At 38.8% G+C, this 20,940-nt stretch overlaps 1 protein-coding gene across 1 annotated transcript; it reads left to right on the forward strand.

Moving 5' to 3' along the window:
- The first annotated feature begins 12,552 nt into the window (after positions 1-12,552).
- prep (prolyl endopeptidase) lies at positions 12,553-19,426 on the forward strand. The gene is made up of 14 exons (XM_032585976.1): positions 12,553-12,762; positions 13,040-13,114; positions 13,599-13,732; positions 13,818-13,948; positions 14,084-14,293; positions 14,472-14,593; positions 14,698-14,803; positions 15,044-15,235; positions 15,700-15,897; positions 16,511-16,614; positions 16,724-16,955; positions 17,041-17,172; positions 17,253-17,409; positions 18,469-19,426. Exons 1-14 carry the CDS (start codon positions 12,625-12,627, stop codon positions 18,761-18,763), a joined length of 2,226 nt encoding a protein of 741 aa, XP_032441867.1. The 5' UTR covers positions 12,553-12,624; the 3' UTR covers positions 18,764-19,426.
- The last annotated feature ends 1,514 nt before the right edge of the window (positions 19,427-20,940 follow it).

A 20,940-nucleotide genomic window follows, 5' to 3' on the forward strand; every position in this document is an offset into this window, starting at 1 on the left:
TGCATTTCTGAGACTATACGAGAGTAAAACACTCCCTTTTCCTGCTGTGCGCCCTCCTCTTTCTCTTCCTCCTCCACTCCCCCCCCCTTTTTTTACCCCATGTTGACTCCTCCTTAGAGTGGTTATATTAGCGTGTGTGTATGTGTGTGCCATTGTGTTGCCCTGAGGCATAAGGCTTTCTCCAGGGGGGTCCGTTGGCTGTCACAAAGCTATGTCCGGATCACACAAATGCATCTTCATTTTCTGAAAATTGCTCTCTCTGTCTGTGTGCAAAAAGAAGGCAAACCTGTGTTGAGATTGTGAAAAGCTAAGCAAGAATGGTTTGTTTGGAACTGTTGCTTCCTTTCCCTTAGACGTTATTTGAAATAAATGCAAAATTTTATGTCATACAATTCAGCAAAAGTTTTGTCATTTAGAACTCAGAGTTTCTTTAAAGAAATGACAAAGAGTAAGAAATGACAAAGAGTTTCTTTGTTTCTTTTGACAAAGAAAACAAAGAGTTTCTTTGTCATTTCTCTTTTAAAAAACTCTTTACATGTAAATCTAGAGCACCTTTTAATGTGCTTTAGGTTTCAGCTGCTTATTTTTATTTTTGTGTTTTCAGTAGAATGTAGGTTTGTTAAGATACTTACGTATGTCTTACCAATTAGTCATTCTGATATAGAAAAAAAGGTCACCTAATCTCAAATGACAGACCAATGTTGTCTCTTACACAACAGACAACTGTAAAAAAAAAAAAAAAAGAAAGAAAAAGAATCTATATATAAATGTAGACTTTTTGTCTCCAGCAGCCTGTCACCAAACTTGTTTCTTGTTTTCTTAAGGTCACAGTGTAGAAGTATGCTGTTATGATCAAGTACAAGTACTCGAGTGGATATCTGAAAAAAGCAACTAAAGTTCAAAGAAAAACTCCAGAACCTGCAAGAGTTCAAAAAATTTCAGCATGATACAGTAATACCATGCCGTCTGTGCAATAAGTTAAGCCATTAACTTTTCTAGCCGTGATGTACTCCACATTAGGCTGTTAGTGATATTAAAACAAATTGGAAGTGATTGTGAACAGCAAAAAAAAAAAAAAAAAAAAAGAAATCACACAGGTGGCCAAGTTTCTGTGACCCCCAGGTAGCTACAGACTAGAATGGATGGGGTTTTTTTTATGGCTGAGCAGTTGAATCCAAGCCTTACGTCATTAAGTGCAAAACAAAGTGTCAGACACTGTAGTGTTGCAGGGAGCGAAAAAATTTTTACCATCAGGATGAACCCAGCGACATGACAGCAACAAAAGTCGAACATTGTTTCAACTTTCTTGTGTCCCATTGCTAGCACATCTACATGTACGAGCTCAAAAATTCTCATACACAAATTTCACTGGTTGCTGGGCTGGAGGAGGGAAAATGATACTGCCTGCCATGTGTCAAACCTATAAACGCAGTGGTTGAAAAGAGTGGGCCGACATCCTGCTAAATGGTAAGGTGCTGATAATTTTAATTTTTCTTCTCTTATTTTCTTGAAGATGTTTTGACACTGACCTAAACAGCTTCTTCACTTACACCTTTTTAGCTTGGCTCCTACAAAATTGAAGGATTCTTTTGAGGTAAAATGTTTTTAAGAAGCAAGAAAAGAAGCCCAGTTCCTTTGGAAAGCAAATGAGACAATAATTTAGGTAATAGTGAATTTCCAAACAACTAAACTTGCTTGTTCTACAAGTATGCAAAAACATGTGCTAACATCTTTCAAACAGCTTACCAGCAGTGTGCAGCAAAATATGAGGATGCAACTTAGAAAAAACTTGGCATGATTTCAAAGAAATAAGCTGAACATTCCTGCTAGTAACCACAGGAGACATTTCCCATGAATAGATATAGAATACCGGTTTATTATTTCGAGAGACTTCAAAGTAGTTTGTGATTTGTAATTTTAATTGCAATGTTTTATTCTCATGTTTGATTGAATCCTATTAAAATAACTGAAATCCCAGTCTAATTATTACTGTGGAAGAGTTTACAAGTTTCTGAATCCAGAAAAATTCTTAAAACTGAAAACAAAAGTTAACAAAGCTTACTTTAATGCGTTTTTTTTTTTGTTTGTTTTGTTTTGTTTTTTGCTTTAAACACTTAATAAACAAGCACATTAAACATATAATAAAACAGCAATCAAGAAGATTTTGTAACCTGAATCCACAGTGAGAGGACAATAAATAAGTGTCACTACTGGATTGTTGGAAGGAACTTGCCTTTTACAACAGATTCACTTGCATGTTCTGGTTATAGAAACCAGTCATCAGTGTGTTGAAGCAAAGGTAAGGTCCAGGAACTGTGTGTGTTTAGATCTGTACTTTGTGTTGATCTGTAACCTGACTTTCAACTGAAGTCTCTTTCCGCCCTCATTTGGTTGGCTGCCAGCCATTTCGGGAATTATCTGAAATTCTCCAACCTGTCATCCACGCGTTTGACACACGACATACCATAACAAGCAAGCAATCTGTTTCCTTATTTCCTTTCACGAGTGCCTTCACCTTATGCATTATTCTCTGTTACTTTCTCCCCTGTAGAAACATTCATATCACAGGATTCTGTTTCTTGCACACACACTCCTTTGTTTTCATGTCGTTTTGTCCTTCCTTTCAGGCTTCCTGTCCCATTCACCACACCTGACTAAGCTACTAATTACGGCTGCTGACATGAGCCACCATGTAATTTAAAATCCACTTCTCTCTCACTGTTTGGTTCTGTCTCTTTGCCTTCAGTCATTTCATTCAACACCTTCTATTCAGTACTTTTCTCCTCCACCCCCACCTCCTGTTCCTCTCTAATACCTCTTTATCTGAACCTTATCCCCACTCAATCTATTACTCTGAGGGCCTGTGCTGGTAACTCACATATGACAACATGTGTGAGTTCAACGTTTTTAGTTGAAGTCACACAGAGATTCTTTGGTCATGTATGTGTAGATGCTTTCGATGGTGAATATGTATTCCTGCCCATTTAGTTGGAAGGAGGCTTTGATTGTGCGATATCTAAAATTGCATTCTTAGAATGGCAGGACGTTGAGTAGACCAAAGGAAGAATGAAAAGAAGTCACAAAGGTCGTAATAAGGAAATGCTGAATTCATTCCCGATCAGCAGAAATGCTAGTTAAGTGGTGACGAATTCTTACATTTGATGTTAGATGTGTTAAAATCCAAGATTTCCGCATTCCTCAGGGTACAGTCCTCCATAACCATTGCGCGTTCACTCACTTTTTGTACTTCCTCTACTAAGTGTGCAAGTGATTCTACTCAAAACATTTCCATGAATTCATATTTTTCTTAAAGTTGCATGTCCACAGTTTTTTTTTAATGAATTTTGATGGAGATTTAGGATTCTCTACCTTCTTGTCCAGATATTCAGTGCCCTCCCTAACTACTAATTCTGCTTGTGAGGGGGGGATAAAAATCCACACATCCATTGTCTATACCAGCCTGTCCCTAGGGTCGCATAGAGCCAGTTGTCTACCTCCAGGTGTCATTGAACAAGAGGCAGAGTACATCCTGGACAGGACGCCATTCCATCACAGAGCAGAGACAGAATAATTTGGTTTTAGTAAGACTTTGTAAGCTGAAGAAGACACTCTTTGCACACATTCCTAGACTTTAAGCTTTGCAAAAAGAATAAATAAATAAAATTCCTCTCCCACGACACGCCTCACTTGTTTGTAAGAGAGCTTTGGGTCCTCATCTAGAATTGTTTGTCACAGTTCCTCTTGTTTTAGAAAGTTTGATTTGTGCTCTAACTGAACATCGCTCTGACTGTCACAATATGCTCTTTCATGTCAGAGATGATTGCTGCTCTGGTGAAGTTAGAAGCCTTCAGCACTTTCCATCATCAGCCTTCAACAATCTTTGATTGATTGATTTATTTTATTTATTTATTTATTTTGACAAAATTGTTGCATTAACAAGTGTCAGCTATAACTTATGGCCCAAAAATATCCAATAGATTCTGTAGGTGTAGGTCTGGCAAATATACTCATATTAAAATTTGTTGGTTTTCTTAAAGAAAAGTTTGTTTGACATTATAATAGTAGATAAAATGTATTTAAATGCTTTTCGTACTTTTTTTTACATGCACTTATTAAAACAAAATTTGTTTCTTACAGGAACAATACTCAGAAGGACAGCTTATCAGAAGTAAATGGCACTTGAAAGAAGAAAGCTTGTTCAGCAGAAATTAAGAGTTTCTTTTGAGGCCTCTGTAAACGGCAGAGGCATCTTCAGCTCTGTGATTTTTATGCTTCGACCTGTATCTGCCTCGGGTCATTTCTCACAGCAGGACTAAAAGTAACCACTCCTTTCTTTTCACCTCCTACTCTGCAAGATGGGGACAGAGATATTTGTCTTTGCCTGTTTTATAACCCGTTAAGGGTGATACGTTCAATCCAGCCACCCGACTCGAAGTACGGGTGAGAAACATATTTTAAATGTGTGTCATAATTCTGTTGTTGACACATTTTAATCAACTGACTAAAATCAGTTGACTTCCGTGTTGTGATGTTAAAAACTTGTCATGCTTCATGTTTTGGTTACATTCCACCACCTGACGTTCTCTGGAGCTTGTGGCTGAGAATCCCCCACACCCAACTTGCAGCCGTAAGTCTTCCGGACTGTAATAATTTCATTGAGATAACATAAGCTCCACTGACATGACAGAAGGAAAATAAGTCAAATGCATATGATCCGAGGAAGCTTAATCTGTTTTTTCTAGATGTTGTATCCACTTCAGTTGCGGATATGAATAAATGTCAGCACTGTGCCTCAGACACCACCCACTGAGGCCAACGGCCGTCTCTCCTCAACTGCTGGATGATCCCTTGTTGACAGACCAGGAGTTATTATCGAGGTTTCAGGGCTACAAGGAATGCTTCTGTACTTCAACACAGATGTTTTTTTTGAAACTTTACGAAACCACCCACAGAGATCACCAGAAAGAACATTACTTTCAGCTCATCGATTAAAAGAAGCTTCTTGCTGACCTTGCAATGAAAAGGGATGACCAGCACTGACATCACAGCAACAATAGGTTAAGCTCCTCAGCAAGTTACAGTGCCATTGCAAACTTTTTACACCTTCTGTCACAATAACATTCTCAACTTCAACTTCAACTTCAGCTTTGTTTTGTAAGAATTCTGTGTGACAGACCAACATAGTGCCAAGTAGCTTGTAATTTCTCAACAGGAAGTTATGGTAAATGTTTTTACAAAACATTTGTTGCAATTCAAAAACATCTGAAAACTGTGGCTTTGGCATGAAGTCCCTTTGAGTCAGTATGTAGAGCCACCTCTTGTTGCAATTGCAACTTTAAGTCTTCTGGGATATGCTTAAACCAGCTATGCATATCACTAACATTCATCCATCAACTTTTTCCAGTTTCCCTGTCCATGCTGAGAAAAAGCATGGATATCTTACATACTTATCCCCAAAGTATATGTAACCGTCATTGACTGTGGGATAAGAAGTGATGTTTTTTTTCCAATCCTGATTGCAAAAGCAGCATAACAATTACCAGGTATTTACAGTATATTAAAAGTCAATAATTCTGTTAAATTCTAAACATTATTTGCTATAAGCAGTCATATATAAGTTGTTCATTATACTGCATTTAAAATGTTAATTAGATATACATTTGTGGGCTGGAGAAGCTACTTTTATAATATTTAAACCCTTTTTTTCAACAGATGATTAAAAAACTTTTTTATTTTGCAATATGCTTCATTCAATGTATAAATATGAATCAAAACATAACTCTGCACATCACAGCAATAAATATGAAAGCCTTAGTTGTGATCTCACCTTGACATTGGCAATAGACTATTAGACTTTCAGTCAACAGATCTTTTCTTTTTAGCTAGTGGCAGTATAGGATATGTGAACCCTCCCACGCCTGACTATAAAGACGCTCCTCACATTGTTTGGGCTTCCTCTTGATTACTAAACCAGATTATGATGACCATCAGAGTGACACAGCATCCAGGAAGCAGTGTACATGTACTTTAATACAAAAATAAGTATCCTAAAAAATCTAAGATATTCACTCAATACAGGAATTTTCAGATTGAGTTTGTTTAGGTTCTGTTTATCTAGTTGTTTGACTCTATCATTCACATCTCCCTGTCTCTCCAAAGAGCAGCCAAACAGCATAAGTCTCATCCACTGCCCTCAGATTCTTGCTGGACTTCTGGATCACCATCATATTGACCTAAACCTTCACAGTGGTGTCGCACTGACAGGCCTGATGCAGTTTCCCCTGCCTACACACAGCCAACGCTTCCTCTGCAGTATCCTGAAAAGCGAGGCAGAATGAGTGAGTTTGAGCCCTGCCACAAGAGCTGACGCAATAAGCTTGACTGTACTTTTTCAAGCTGGTTTATTTGTTGTATCTTGTATTATTAGAACTTGTGTTGCAGACAATGATGGTGGCAGAGCTCTCACACTGAGAGCAGTTCATCTGAAAGTCAGTGGACACATATGGTTTTGTTGTTTTGACTCAGAATTCAAGTGGGCAAAATAACTATTTAGTCACTGTTTCATTTAACAAACCCAGAAAGGATAGGTAGCTTGATTTTTTTTTCCATACTGCAAGTAAGATCTCATTAGCTTTGAAAATAATTTGAGGTGAAGAATTTTTATTTGATTTTTAAAGCTGCAAAGTTGTGAGAAATAATCCCATGTCAAAACTAACAACGATTAGTTTATTTGGAATTTTTGCAAAACATTGAATCACTTAAAAAAAGAAAACAACAAACTCTCCTGTTTAACTTTGTTCCCAGTACTGCTGCATTTTTCTGCTTTGCTTTTGGCCATGTCCTATATTTTACCTGATGTAGTTATGCGCTATATGTGATCTGCTGTATTCTGAAGGTGTAAGGTTTATTACAGGATAACTAACTTATGATGTTTTGAAGGGATGTAATTTCCTTCAAAACTACAAGTTAAAAATCTTACAGTGAGCCATGAAAGAACAAAATGAGGATTGGAGGATTGATCTCCAGAAACTTCATATCCTCTGATTTTAACACATTTTGATGATTGTTTGTAGTACGTCTTTCCCTGTGTGAGATAAAAACAACAGTCATAGTCATGCACCAATTGAGTCTCTACTTGAGTTGTTTTGAGGCTAGTTTTGACTGCTGCTGACTGGTAACCCACCATTTTGTGTAACTGCTACATTTCTAGAAACTCACGTGTCGTGCCTATGCCAGTGACACAATGAGCTCATCTTTCACGATGACTAAATTCTCTCTGCATTCAACAGCTGTAAGCCTATAAAGGAACCGGTGCGAAGCTGTAATTTCCTGTTTGAGTAAAAGCGCGGGAGTGCTGTCCTGTCCATCATAAAAGGAGGAATTTACCACCATTCAACGACATCTGTGACATCACCAGGTGCCACCATGTCTGTCAGCTCATCTAGGTCTGCATCTGTGTTGCAGAAATACTCACACACACACACGCACACACCCACCCCCACACACGCATACGCTCACACACAATCTTCCTCATAAGACCAGTCAGACGGCTCCGTCCTGCACCTGTCTCCAGCCTTAACTGCGCCAGTCATTACTAAAGTACCCGAGCCCCAGTGTCAACTGCAAAATTACAGGGAATGCGCCTACACGTATTTGTTTTGCATTTTAAAAGGGTAATATATGTCTGCACGCAAGCTATATATTAATTTCTCCCACTAATTGCTCCTCCCCTTCTTTCTTTGACAGACCAAGAAAAACAAAGCTGGTCAGGTTCAAAGACAGAGGAGATGATGGCCACTCACTGATGGTTAGGGGTGTGTGTGTAATGACAAGGGGAAACTTATCATTTATACCTTGCTTCTTTGGTCTCTGCTGGCTTCACCTCAGCAATTACAAACCACGTTTCCAACCCAGTTGCAGCTCATCTTTGTTCTCCCACTTTGCATGTTGTTAGTAAAAACCAATTAGGGCAAGGAAGTTAGTGTGTTGAGAGTGTTCCAAAATGGAAATGCACCTTTGGCAAGATTTTATGCGTGAGTGTAATCAGGAAAGAGTGCTCTGACAAGTTTGTCAAGGAGGAAAACAATCTGCCCTTGACTGAGAGATAAGGATCTATCTCTTGACAGTGAGGTTTGTTTTGGGGTTTTTTTTTTTCATCTGGATTACTTTGGCGGTGTAAATATGAACAAAGTGCACGCACGAGCAATCAAAGGCACTCAACACCTGAATTTTCTTTTTCTTTACCCTGTCCTTTTGTCCTCGGCTCTTTCAGCGAGCTGCCTTTGAGTAACCCGAGTGCTCTCTTTCCCTTTTCAGCATGATCAGGGCAAACAATGGAAAACTTCAGTCGTCTTCAGGGCCGTCTGACTTCACCTTATTGTGTCTTCTAAAATATGTTTTCCTGCCAAATAAAATCAGGAATGTGTGTCTTAATAGGTACAGACAGAGCATCATTCGCTGTTTCATCAGTGTTATCCAGAGGTGACAACACCTGACCTGTTCAAACATCCCAATGGTTGCATTTTAAAAGCTTAACACTGAGTCTCACTCTTGGTATTTTACCCGATGGCACAGACAAAACAGATTTAGTATTTCCTATCATCTGTGAGATAATTCCATCCACCCTACATGGAAGCTGTAATCATTCTGGATCTTTGATAACATCCTTTAGTCTGAGGGGGCGCAGGTTGGACTGACCTTGTGCCACACTGTTATTCAGGCCCTGGCTAATCACAGCAGGGAAGGAAGCAGTCCCCTGTCATCTCAAAGCATCCCTATTACTGCTTGTTTTGTCATGTTCACATCCCTGAGACCGTTGTCATTACAGTCAAGAGGCTGTGGCTCTAGAACAGTCTGTGATAAACTGCACTTTCAGGTGACAACGTTTATTATGGGAATTAAATACTATTGTAGGAACTTTACCATATTTACAGTGTCCTGAAGAAGCAGTGGGTTATTTGTGAGCAGGAAGGACAACAATGTACCTATTACAACAGTTTTTACAAAAAAGAATCTAGAAAGGGTGGCATGAATTTGTTTCCTCTTTACTCTGGCAGTATCAAATCAAATCCAGTGAAACCAGCTGCTCTCAAGACCTCAGAGGTTTGTGGACAGACAGCTTTATGAGGACCAGTGACTACAGCAGACATGTCAGGGACAGAGACTGGAGGAATTTAAAGCAGGGTTGGGCAATAAAACTAGAACTGAACACTCCCTACCTGATCTGACATGCAAAGCAATAAGAGCATTGATCAGTAAAGTGGCCAAGAGGCCAATGGTAACTCAGAGGAAGCTGCACAGACCCATAACTCACTGGAGAGAGTCTGTCTACTGGGAAATTGGTAGTCATGCAATTCTTAAATTTGGCGGTACAGGTAAATGGCAAGAAGAAAGTCATTGTTTCAACAATTTACAATAGGCTATAAGTTTTGTCCCTCATAAAAAATGTAGATCCATACAAGCCCAAAAAGGTGATTCTACAAGGCATTAACTTAAAAAATATTCAAAAAACAACATGTATGCTTTTCGTGCCACTTCACAGGTCTATGGTATTTTGTGTTGGTCTATTATATCAGAAAAATGCTAAAAAAAAAACACATAAGACTTCTGGGAGTTTGCTTCGTATCAGAGTAAGAAACTGGAACATCACCAGTTTTGCTTACAAGTATGATTGCTCTTAAGGTGTGAAAAGAGCTTGTGTGAGCTAGTTGATGAATTGGTTAATGGAGCAATAGCTCAATTAGCCTATTGAGGGACATCATTTAAGAGTTTGTCCAATCATCTCGACTATGGATCAGTAGCTTCCCTTCTACATCGCTGTTTAATCAGGTGTCAAACAATGGCAGCTTCAAACAGGAGTCAGTCAGAGAGAGGCCATGGAGATTTTTGAATAGGATAACCTTGTAGTAACCCACTGCAGTAAAACACAACAGGTGGTCATCCCTCTTTGTATGCTGCAACGGAGGCAGGTGCTTCCGACTATGGACGGACAGATCACCGCTGACCCTGGACAATGGGGGGAAAACAAAGGGAAAAAGAGGTGTGATTCACTCGTGGACACCTCCAGCGCAGTCCAGCTCTGTGTGAAATATACAAGTGCATGAACTCACCGTTGTACGAGCGTGGAAAGGCCAGGTTACAATTCAAACACACTCATTCAAACCATTAGTGTTGTTCTCCCCCTCAAGTTGTGAAGGAAAGCAGAGGTGTCCAGAACACAATAGGCCCTTTACACATATTGCAGCTAATGAACAAACAGGAAGAGACCCGCTTTGCATTTGGAAATGTGTTGCTGGAGTTGAGGTGGGAAGAGAAAACGGGGATAAGATACTTGCCTAAAGCCACTTCCTTCACTGAGCCTGAACTATATTTTGCTTCTAAGAAGAAGAGACAGATGATTCATTTTGAATTAATGTTCCATTTTCTCTTTTCTCTCTATTTATCATGCAATCATACAGAAGTACTGTATGTGTCGCCACTTAAGAATCTCTTCCTCTGAACTTTGCACACTATTGCAACTGCCTAAAGGGCGTGAAAGATCCGATACGCTCCGTGCCTGAATGTGAAAGTAACAACACTCTGGAATTCCTTAGAAGACATCTGACTGTCTGATCAGAGCATTCAAACAATGTGTTTGCCTTTTTAAGTGGAAACACTGCTGTGTATGTGCAATGAAAGATCCTATCTGCATTTCTCCTGAAAGACAAATGGTAAAAATGTGGCATCAGAACAAGGAACAAGACTTTCGATGTAACAAAGCATACCATTAAAGTTATTACGTTCAATTTAAGTTAATTGAACATTCAGTTTTGAGAATCTCATCATCTTCTCGAAGTTATGTGAAGATGATGGGTACCTCTATAAGCGCTATCATTCATTGTGTAAGTGTAGCTGCCAGAGACAATGATGGCCAAATAACCCCTGATTGATTAAGCAATAAGTGGAGGAAGGAAGAGAGGGGAGAGGATGATGAGGGGAAAGAAAGAGGAGTGAGGGGCTGACCTCTCTCCTGCACTGTCAGACAGATAAGAGCAGTGATGGAGATTCTTAATGGACTTTGGTGACCTTTCAGTATCCCTGTTTTCATTTACTGTGAAACATTTTTAACTTCCTACAGGGCCTTATTTCAATGACTGCCTGATGTTAGGGCAAGTTGTCTCAATACAAGCAAAATATATTAGGCCAATGTGGAACACAGAAATTATCATTGGTGCTGGCCCCAGAAAAGTAAAAGCTACAGTGACCAAAAAAAGGAGATCTTACTGAGAAAACCCTGCTTTGTCATAACTTCGTTCGAGGTTTTATTTAAGAAGTGTGAATAACTTTGTACTTTCCTCCACAGAGTGGCTTTAAAAATTCCATTACAGTTCCAAGCACATATAGCTATCTAGTTTGTTTAGGTTCTCTGAGTCACTGGTCCTGAGGCGGCTGCACAAACAGATGTCTAGAAGGAGAGAGAGGAGTACTGGAAAAAAACAGATGAACATTTTTCGTTCTTTGTGGCTTTTAAAACACGCAACGTGGCTTTCTGCCAAGGGTGCCATTACATCAGGGAGCGGCACAAGTGCTCAAGTAAAATTTCTAACAAAAAAATTGTTTTCTACTGCTTCTTTGGATATACACGAGGAAAGGGAATGGGTGCCCCCTTGTGGTGTTCAGTGTAATTTTTTAAAAAATTGCACTGAACATTGGACATAGATTTTAATATTCTTTGGTTCAAAATATACAATATTAATTCTGTATGGAATTATTGTACATTATTCTTAGTGAGGATGAGGAAGCTCAATTCAGCTGCTTGTATCCAAGATCTCATTGTTTTAGTCATGATCAGTTTCTCATGACCAACAGTGAAGATGTATTATGGCTCAGGCCCCAAGACATAATGTCTATCTGCCTTTCTGCCTATATGTCTATGTATCTTGAACACACACTCTTTCTGAAACACATTGGTGGCAGCATCATGCTATGTGGAACCTTTTCTTGAAAAGATCTACAATGTTTATTAAAAATCCAGTCCATTTAGCCATGTTCTGCTTCATGCTACCATCGTTGGCCATTAATTAGGCAGTAAGATGCTTAAACTTGTCTGTTGAGGAGAAGTAATTTCCATGATGGAAGATTAACTGAGTCATTATCTGGTTCAATAATTCTTAGAATTGTTGTTAGTTAGGATTCAGCTTCTTGTTTCATCCATCGTTGTTTGTCGTCTATTGACAACAAACAATGATGGACACGAAAATGCACAACTATGAAAAGTATTCTATCATTTCCCTAATCGCTGCTTCTTGACACACCTCATAACTAATCATCTGAGTATTTCTGCAGATGACATGACTTGAAATCTGATCTTTGTGCACTGAAAAAGTGAAATAACAGTAATGTAATGCGTAACTCTACAAATCTGAAGAAAAAAAAACGAGTAAAATATAAGATTCAATTTTACATCAGCTGTACATTTTTAAAAAGAGGGACAACCTATTTATTTCAGAAGTTGTGTTACTGCTTTCCGTCGCTAGAGAGCGACCTCAAATTTCAGATGACAGCACAGCAACCGGCCAAGGAGCTCGTTGACTGTGTGTAAACGGGGAGCATCTCCTCTGACAAAAGCTTCATCGCTTCAAGTTGATGATTCACAGGCTCCGCAAAGTCGTTTCAAAGCCTCTGTTACAGTCACTGCGCCAGCTTTGTGTGCTGCGTCATTCTCGAAAACTGACCTCCAAGATGGCTTTTCAGTATCCCCAGGCTTACCGCGACGAGGCTGTTGTGAGTAAAGGGGACTCGCTAACTGATTAGCCTAGCTTGCTAAATCACTGTGGGGGTTCATTCATTTCAATGAGCGTTTGCTTTGTTAGCATGCTAGTTAGCTTAGCCAGGTGATAGAAACCAGGCTGTCAGAGCTGTTAATGTAAATATGTGATTCCTAAAGTAAACAACTTACACATTGCAATATAATATTTTGGCTTAATTATCTCCATGATATGCCGGCCCGGTATCTATATTGCCTATTAATTGAGTTTTTGCTATTATTATTATTATTTAGGTGGATGACTACCATGGTTGCAAAGTGCCAGATCCGTACAGCTGGCTGGAGGATCCAGACAGTGAGAAGACACAGGTAAATCCTCATTTGTCCTCGTGCCACGAGTCTGTCACAGACACAGGAAGTCCTATGAGGAAAAAACAGAAGATACTTTCACACCTTACAGTGTTGGCAACATTTCAAAGATGCCAATTAATGTAAAACAGCATTAACATTTTTTTTTAATTATATTTGTCACAACAAATGTAACTGAAGCAAAAATAGTAGCAGCAGATTGACCGATAATAACGTATCATTCGATAACTTTTTTTGAGTTGTTAGCATAATGCAGACCCTTTGGGCTCTTTTATAACATAAAATATAAAGGTGGTTTCTTCTCGCCACTTATACAACCTTCTTTAATATTGTACGTTATTTCGGTTGATCTTCATGAATTCAGTCATAAAGGGGTGAAAATATTTCTGTAGATTGATTAAAAACTTAATTTTTACCATTTCATGATGTCAACCATCAAAACCGTCTGATCATTCTGTTTATTGTTCCTTTTCTCTCTCACCAGGCCTTCGTCAACGCTCAGAACCAGCTGACGTTGCCATTTTTAGAACAGTGTGAAGTGCGGGATCTTTTCAAGGAGCGCATGACAGAGCTGTACGACTATCCAAAGTATAGTTGTCCGTTTAAGAGGGGAAGCAGGTGGGGCTTTCAGCAGAATGTTTCGATATTCACTCTGAGGTGACGGTTCCCAATTTGACCTCTTCTGTCCATGTTTTTTTTTTAGGTATTTTCACTTTTACAACACAGGCCTCCAGAACCAGAGTGTGATGTACGTCCAGGAGAGTTTAGATGCTGATCCCGCAGTGTTCTTAGATCCAAACACGTTTTCTGATGACGGAACAGTTGCTCTTCGAGGTATTCCATCAATTATACCTTACTTTTTTCAGACAAGTTAATAATCCTGTGTCCTTCAATAGCAAAGGTTCATTTTTCTGATTAAAATAAAAACAGATGTTTAAGTTCTCTGTGTTCTTCTCTGATACTATCGAGGTTATGCATTTTCTGAGGACGGAGAGTACCTGGCCTACGGCACCAGCGCCAGCGGGTCGGACTGGGTGGAGATCCACTTCTTGCGGGTTGAGGGCGCCGAGCCTCTGGAGGACCGCCTGGAGCGAGTCAAGTTTAGCTGCATGTCCTGGACTCATGATGGGAAAGGGCTTTTTTACAATTCGTACCCAGATCAGGAGGGCAAAAGTGACGGTAAGATAATATAAGATTTCTATTTTTGATGTGAATATAAATATCTGTTATTAATGGTTCAGAAATTAGACTTTAACTGAGACTATGGTAAGGAAATTTTGCCCCATTGTTGTTTTTAATAACCAAGGTTGTATTTATTTTGGTTTCTTTATTGAACTTACTGTGTTGCACCTCGCAGGTACTGAGACCTCCACGAATCTTCATCAGAAGCTTTATTATCACATTCTGGGGACTCCACAGTCTGAGGACGTGCTGTGTGCTGAGTTTCCTGACCACCCCAAATGGATGTGTGGCGCTGAGGTGGGCCTCATAGTTCTTTGATGCTCACAAATAAATGAAATAAATAGACTACATGTGCAAATTGATGTTTAAGGCAGCGGTTAGTGACAGGAGAGTAATTTCAGGTATCAGACGATGGGCGCTATGTGCTGCTGTCAATCAGAGAAGGCTGCGATCCTGTCAACAGACTCTGGTATTGCGACTTGCAAACAACTTCTCAGGGTATTACAGGTATTCCTTTTTCTATTTGTCATTCATAGTATTTTATTCTGTGCTATTTGAAATTACCTGAGAATGTTTTTTTTTCTTGAATAAGTTGCTTATAACTCAGTCTTTTCAAATAGCTATTCTTATATTTTTAAATGGTAACTAAATCTGAAATTAGAACATTTTGTTCAATGTTATCTGCTATAATACACACTTTTTTATTTGTTTTATTTCATTTAATTTTGCACAACCTTGTGTGTTTAGGACTTTTGCCCTGGATAAAGTTGATTGACAACTTTGACGCGGAGTACGAATACGTGACCAACGAGGGAACTTTGTTTACTTTTAAGACCAACTTTTACGCCCCGCGTTACAGACTCATCAACATCGACTTCGCCTCTCCAGATCAGGAAAACTGGAAGGAGCTCATCCCTCAACATGACAAAGATGTCATTGGTGAGCTTTTGGAAAATTTTCATCTCTCTCATCACAACCACATATTTAATACACTGTATTTTATCAGGGTTTGTGTCACAGACCAACATAAGTCGCGCATAATCCTAAAGTAGATGGAAGTCGATAAGAATAAATAAAATATGGATGCGGCTTCCTCAATTCAGTAGCGTTTTGCTACATTTAAAACTACTTTTGTGGCGTTTTTTTTTAATCAGATTTGCATATTTAGATGTATTTCTCTCATTATTCTTTGCAAAATAGCTCAAACTCATCTTTGACTCTGAGCTTCTTGTGTTTGTACTGGTTCTTAAAGCTGAGATCAAATTTAAAACAGGTGAATCTTATTTACTAATTATGTGACAAATGCAACCACAAGTGGTGTGCAAACTTTGACAGAGCTCTGTAATGTTAACCTGATTTTAAAGCCCTCACTTTCAGTTAATTTTCCCATGTCTTCCCTCCAGTGTTCGCTACCTGCACCTACTCCAGCTACCTGTTCGTATGTTTCCTCCATGATGTGAAGAATGTTTTGAAGATGTACCATCTGAGCTCAGGGGAGGAGCTGAGAACCTTCCCTCTCGACGTCGGCTCTGTCGTGGGCTTTACAGGACGGAAGAGAGATTCGGAGATCTTCTACTATTTCACCTCTTTTTTATCACCAGGTAGAAGACGCTGTGATGTTGCATTATTAATGAATACGGTGTGTGCTTTTTACAAGCCAGTAGGCTAAATATTAACAGTGCTGCTTGTTTGTGTATATTGAAATGAAGCACAGGTTCCCAGATGAACTTGCTGATCAGAGTCAGTCATTATTTTTTATAAACAACAAAGGGCTGTACTGTTGAATTTTAAAAATATTTGGTGTTTTTGATTAATTAAAGCTCTTAAAAATTACTCCTTAAAATTTTTTTGTTTTTTCAGTTTTATTGTTGACAGTGGACATTAGTGAGGTGATTAAGGTGAACATGTTGTGAAAAAACACAGAAATTTCAATTTATCTTAAAGTCTGTTACAATAATAACGCACTTATTAATCCTATCTTTAAGACATTTACTCTATGGTTCAATAATAAGATGTAAAAACATGAGGAAAAGGGGCAAAATGTACTTTTAAAATTAGAAACCCATTTGTCTTTTTGTTTTTTCTTGTTTCAAAAAGCTAATTTAGACGCATTTAAAAACAAATTACTTAATTTGAACAGGGAAATAACCTTCCCACTTCCTTTCCAAGTGATTTAGAAAAACACTAAATGTTTTTGTTTTCCTCCTTTCCAAGCAATCATTTACCATTGTGACCTAACTAAGGAACCACTGCAGCCCCATGTCTTCAGAGAGGTCACCGTCAAAGGTTTCAACCCTGCGGACTACCAAACAACTCAGGTAACACAGTTTAAGAAGATAAACTTCATATTTGTATATATTTTAAATATGTCAATGTTTTTTTTCTGCTAAACCATTTTATGATTAAGCTGTTGTCTATTTCCGTTAGATCTTCTATCCCTCCAAGGACGGCACGCAGATACCGATGTTTATCGTTCACAAAAAAGGCATCAAACTGGACGGATCCCATCCAGGTTTCTTGTACGGCTACGGAGGCTTCAACATCTCCATCACGCCGAGTTACAGCGTCTCCCGACTCATCTTCGTCAGACATCTAGGAGGCGTTCTGGCTGTGGCCAACATCAGAGGTGGGGGCGAGTATGGGGAGACCTGGCACAAAGGTAGGCAGCTCAAGACCCGGCAGTTTATAAAACATGTATTTGGGTTGATGCTTAAAGTCACAATGATGCATTTGGTCTTCTTTAGCTGGAATGCTCGCGAACAAGCAGAACTGCTTCACAGACTTCCAATGTGCAGCTGAATATCTCATCAAGGAGGGATACACGTCGCCGTCCAAACTGACTATAAATGGAGGTTCTAACGGGGGTTTGCTCGTTGGTATGTATTCTAGAGACCGGATGAGTTTCGGTTCAGATTTCCAATTGAGAGCGTCGTTAACAGAACACCTTGTCCCTCAGCGGCCTGTGTGAACCAGCGGCCTGAGCTGTTTGGCTGTGCCGTGGCTCAGGTGGGCGTCATGGACATGATGAAGTTCCACAAGTTCACCATCGGCCACGCATGGACCACAGACTTTGGCTGTGCAGAGGACAAAGACCAGTTCGAGTGGCTCATTAAGTAAGACCTCCTGGGCAGTGTTGTCCATCTGTCCTCTGCGTTTTTAACCTGTTCAGAGGAAGGAAACATTTCTGTCCTGTTTGAACCAGGCCCTTCAGATTAAGAGTGCTACACTCAGGTTTCTCTCTTACTTATTAGCTCCTTTAAGCTGTCTCGGTTTAAAAAGTGCACACACTGGTTTGAAAGTCTAATTGATCTGATCTTTACCACATTTTGTTGTTTAACTTTTAAACAATAACAATAGAAAGTACAAAAAAACACACACACCACTGAATCCACTACGTTAAGAAACTGCATTAAGAGTCTGCATTCAATAAAATAGTTGTAGTTATATTTTAAATTGATATGTGGTGCTACAAATAATGATTATTTCTGTGATGGGTTTGTCTATTGATTATTCTGACAATTAATCGGGGGATAAAATTGACACGTTCCACAGATTTTTTTTTTATTTAGAAATGCACTAGAAGATGCAAAGAATGCAGTAACACAGCATTCCTTAATCTGATCATTTGTAAAAAAAAAAAAAAAAGGATGCATCTGCAGCAAAATAAGTATTTCTACCATCAACATGTGAAAGGCTCGGCCACTTTCTGCTTGACTTAACATCAATAAAGTGTAGGGCTAATCTGTTCATGATAGTTCTGATTTATAATTTGATAGCAAAAGTTGCTTCATAAGATTTTTTTCTTTTTACAGAATTTGAACCAGTCTAAGATAAAACTAGGCCACTGGATAAGACATATTTATAAAAGTTGTTTTTTTTCATCTGAAATAAAAATGGATATTTTTGTATTGTTTTGGATTAATTACTGCTCTAAATATATTCTTTTAGCAAACAAGACTTTAAGTCTGTACACTACAGCGAACAATTAATCACCTACTCAGTTAGTTGACCATTATTTCAATAAATGATTAATCTGAATCATTTCAGCTCTAATGATATGTTTGGTCTCAATAATTTTGACTTTACCTTTGCGCAGCAGTAATGTTCTTTACTGTCTAATATCTGTTAGTTGTACTGCATGTAGTTCTTTCTAATTATTTCTAATTTCCCAGATACTCGCCGCTGCACAACATTCATGTCCCAGAGGGCAACGGGGTCCAGTACCCAGCGGTGCTGCTGCTGACAGGAGACCACGATGACCGGGTGGTGCCCCTCCACTCGCTCAAATACATCGCCACCCTTCAGCACGCTGTGGGTCGCAGCACCAAGCAGACAAATCCTCTGTTCATCCTCGTGGACACAAAGTCGGGCCACGGAGCCGGGAAGCCCACCAGCAAAGTCATCCAGGAAGTGGCCGATACCTACGCCTTCATCGCCCGCTGTCTCAACCTGTCCTGGGTCATTTAACATCAGCACGAGTGTTTGGCTTCCCTTTACTCAGATTCAGAGGACTGTTTGTACCGACTATTGACATGATCTTTTTAACACTTAGACGAGATGTTTAATGAATCCAAGCTGTTTACCCGAGCTCCGTTATTTTTCCTTTTTAATATAAACCTGTCAGTGTTTCAGCAGCACAAACCATACACATCAAGCAGCTCTCATACTTACTACATCGTGGGCCATATTCGTGGTTCTTTGCTCTCTGTATGCCCAGGAATTTTATTTAAATCAGCCATTTCAGTCTTGAGGTCAGATGTTTATTTAAGGTTTGTTTGTCCATCCTCCAGGAGCTCCATAGCTGATGCATATTATTTAATTCTTGGTGCACAGAATGGAGCCCATGGAGTGTTGAATGATATCACTGTTCTGTAGTGGTGTGTATATGAGTGTACTGCAAGTAGACAGCATAGCTGATGTTTTTTGTGGAAATTTGCAAACATAACATTTTGCATCGATAGTGTGTGTGTGCGTATGGGGGTGTGTGCATGTGTGCACGCATGTAATAAGGTTGGCTAAGGTTTTTTTTGCAAATGAAAGTTTTCTACCTCTTGACTTGTGCTGATTGTTTACCCTGTTAAAGGGAACAAAACACAATGCCAGAATTACAATAAACTTTTTAAAGACTGATTCATATTCCGTTATCCTGTAGAAAACGCGTGGCGTCGACACCCTGTGGCAAAAATGCTAAAGGGAAGTTAAGTGGAAGGAAAAAGTGTTCACAGCCAACAGAAAAAATTCCATCTTTGAGAAACTCTAGCCTGCTATTAAAGAAGTAATTCATGAAAGGAAGGCTGATCAAGAACAGAGTGGAAAAATTGTACATACTTTTTAGCAGACTGCAATAAAAATCCCTTTTTATTAGTATAGTGGAATATTTAATATGTCTGGAAAAAGCTAGCCACGCCATAATTGTCTGACATCTCTTAAAATACATCACTTATTGGGTAATGATTCTATATGAATGCCTCTGAATGCAATTAACTGAAATAAGTTTTCTGTGATTTTCTGCAGAATGTGTTACCATCGGCAACTAAATCTGAGCTTTCAAAAATATAAGAAATATAAATCTCGTCCATTCCCTTTTTTCATATTTGCAATGTTTTCTTGGTTGAGTAACCTGTTGTTTCTGTGTTCGTGCATGCCGCCAGCAGGGGGCACCAGTCATCCTTAAACTAACCCAACAGTGTAGGAGGAGCAGTAAATGAGGGTGGACCAACATGGGGTCCTCCGTGGGGATTCCTGATCATACATGGCTAATGTTCGAGACAACTCTTTTGTCCTACCTTCATGTGGGTGGAAAAAAAAAAGCTTGGAAAAGCAAATAAACTTATTTATAAATTTCTTATGAAACCTATACATCCTCTAATTTGTCTTTGCACACAGATCAGAAGAGGGAAGCTCCTTTCACAACAAATGATGGATAAATTGCAAGTTTTAATATTTACAAAATTATTACTTTCATTTTTTATTATGATTTGGTGATTCACAATGTCTAGTTTTACTTTTCTGCGCTAGCCTAATGCCAATAAATAAAATTGTTTATAATTTTGCTCAATTATATGTAAATAACCCTAAAACACTGAACTGCGTACCACTTAGATGTGTTAACACTGGTATAATTGTTAGAATTTACATTGATTGCTTGTTTAAAATACATCATTTTTAAATAAGATACTTCAGTCAATGAGAAAAGTAGCTGAAAAAAAACTCAGTTGGGCCTAAAAAGCCGTGGAAAAAAGAAGAATTTCTTCATCTTGATGATTTTGCCTCCTCTGTAGGCCTAAAGAAAACGATTTGTTTGCAGACTGGTTGTCAGTGCAGTTCTGTACAAGTGATAACATTCATAATGTATCTATACAAACAGACATTTAATTTCTATGTAAACTGTGACTACTGAGAAAGTAATTTCATTTTTAAAGAATTTCTTCAACCGACATGGAAAGGAGGCTATATTAAAACTTGAAGGAAGGTGCAATATTTTGATTCAGGACTCAAAAAGTGTATAATCCTATGAAGATTTTAGGTGTTTCTAAAAAAGTAGGATAAGTACCAAAAAAAGCAATCAACAAGAAAAGAAAAGGAGAAATTTGTTTTAACTACAAAAGACAGAACATTTTTAAGATATTTGCAATTTCAAAAAG

This window comes from Xiphophorus hellerii, chromosome 15, assembly GCF_003331165.1.
Source record: "Xiphophorus hellerii strain 12219 chromosome 15, Xiphophorus_hellerii-4.1, whole genome shotgun sequence".
Classification (NCBI taxonomy): domain Eukaryota; kingdom Metazoa; phylum Chordata; class Actinopteri; order Cyprinodontiformes; family Poeciliidae; genus Xiphophorus; species Xiphophorus hellerii.

What these genes read in the sequence shown, in the direction of transcription:
- prep (XM_032585976.1), top strand. Translation starts at nt 12,625, where the DNA reads ATGATTCACAGGCTCCGCAAAGTCGTTTCAAAGCCTCTGTTACAGTCA. An exon ending in CTTACCGCGACGAGGCTGTT is followed by an intron (nt 12,763 to 13,039) that starts GTGAGTAAAGGG and finishes ATTATTATTTAG; the next exon opens with GTGGATGACTACCATGGTTG. An exon ending in TAACGGGGGTTTGCTCGTTG is followed by an intron (nt 17,173 to 17,252) that starts GTATGTATTCTA and finishes CTTGTCCCTCAG; the next exon opens with CGGCCTGTGTGAACCAGCGG.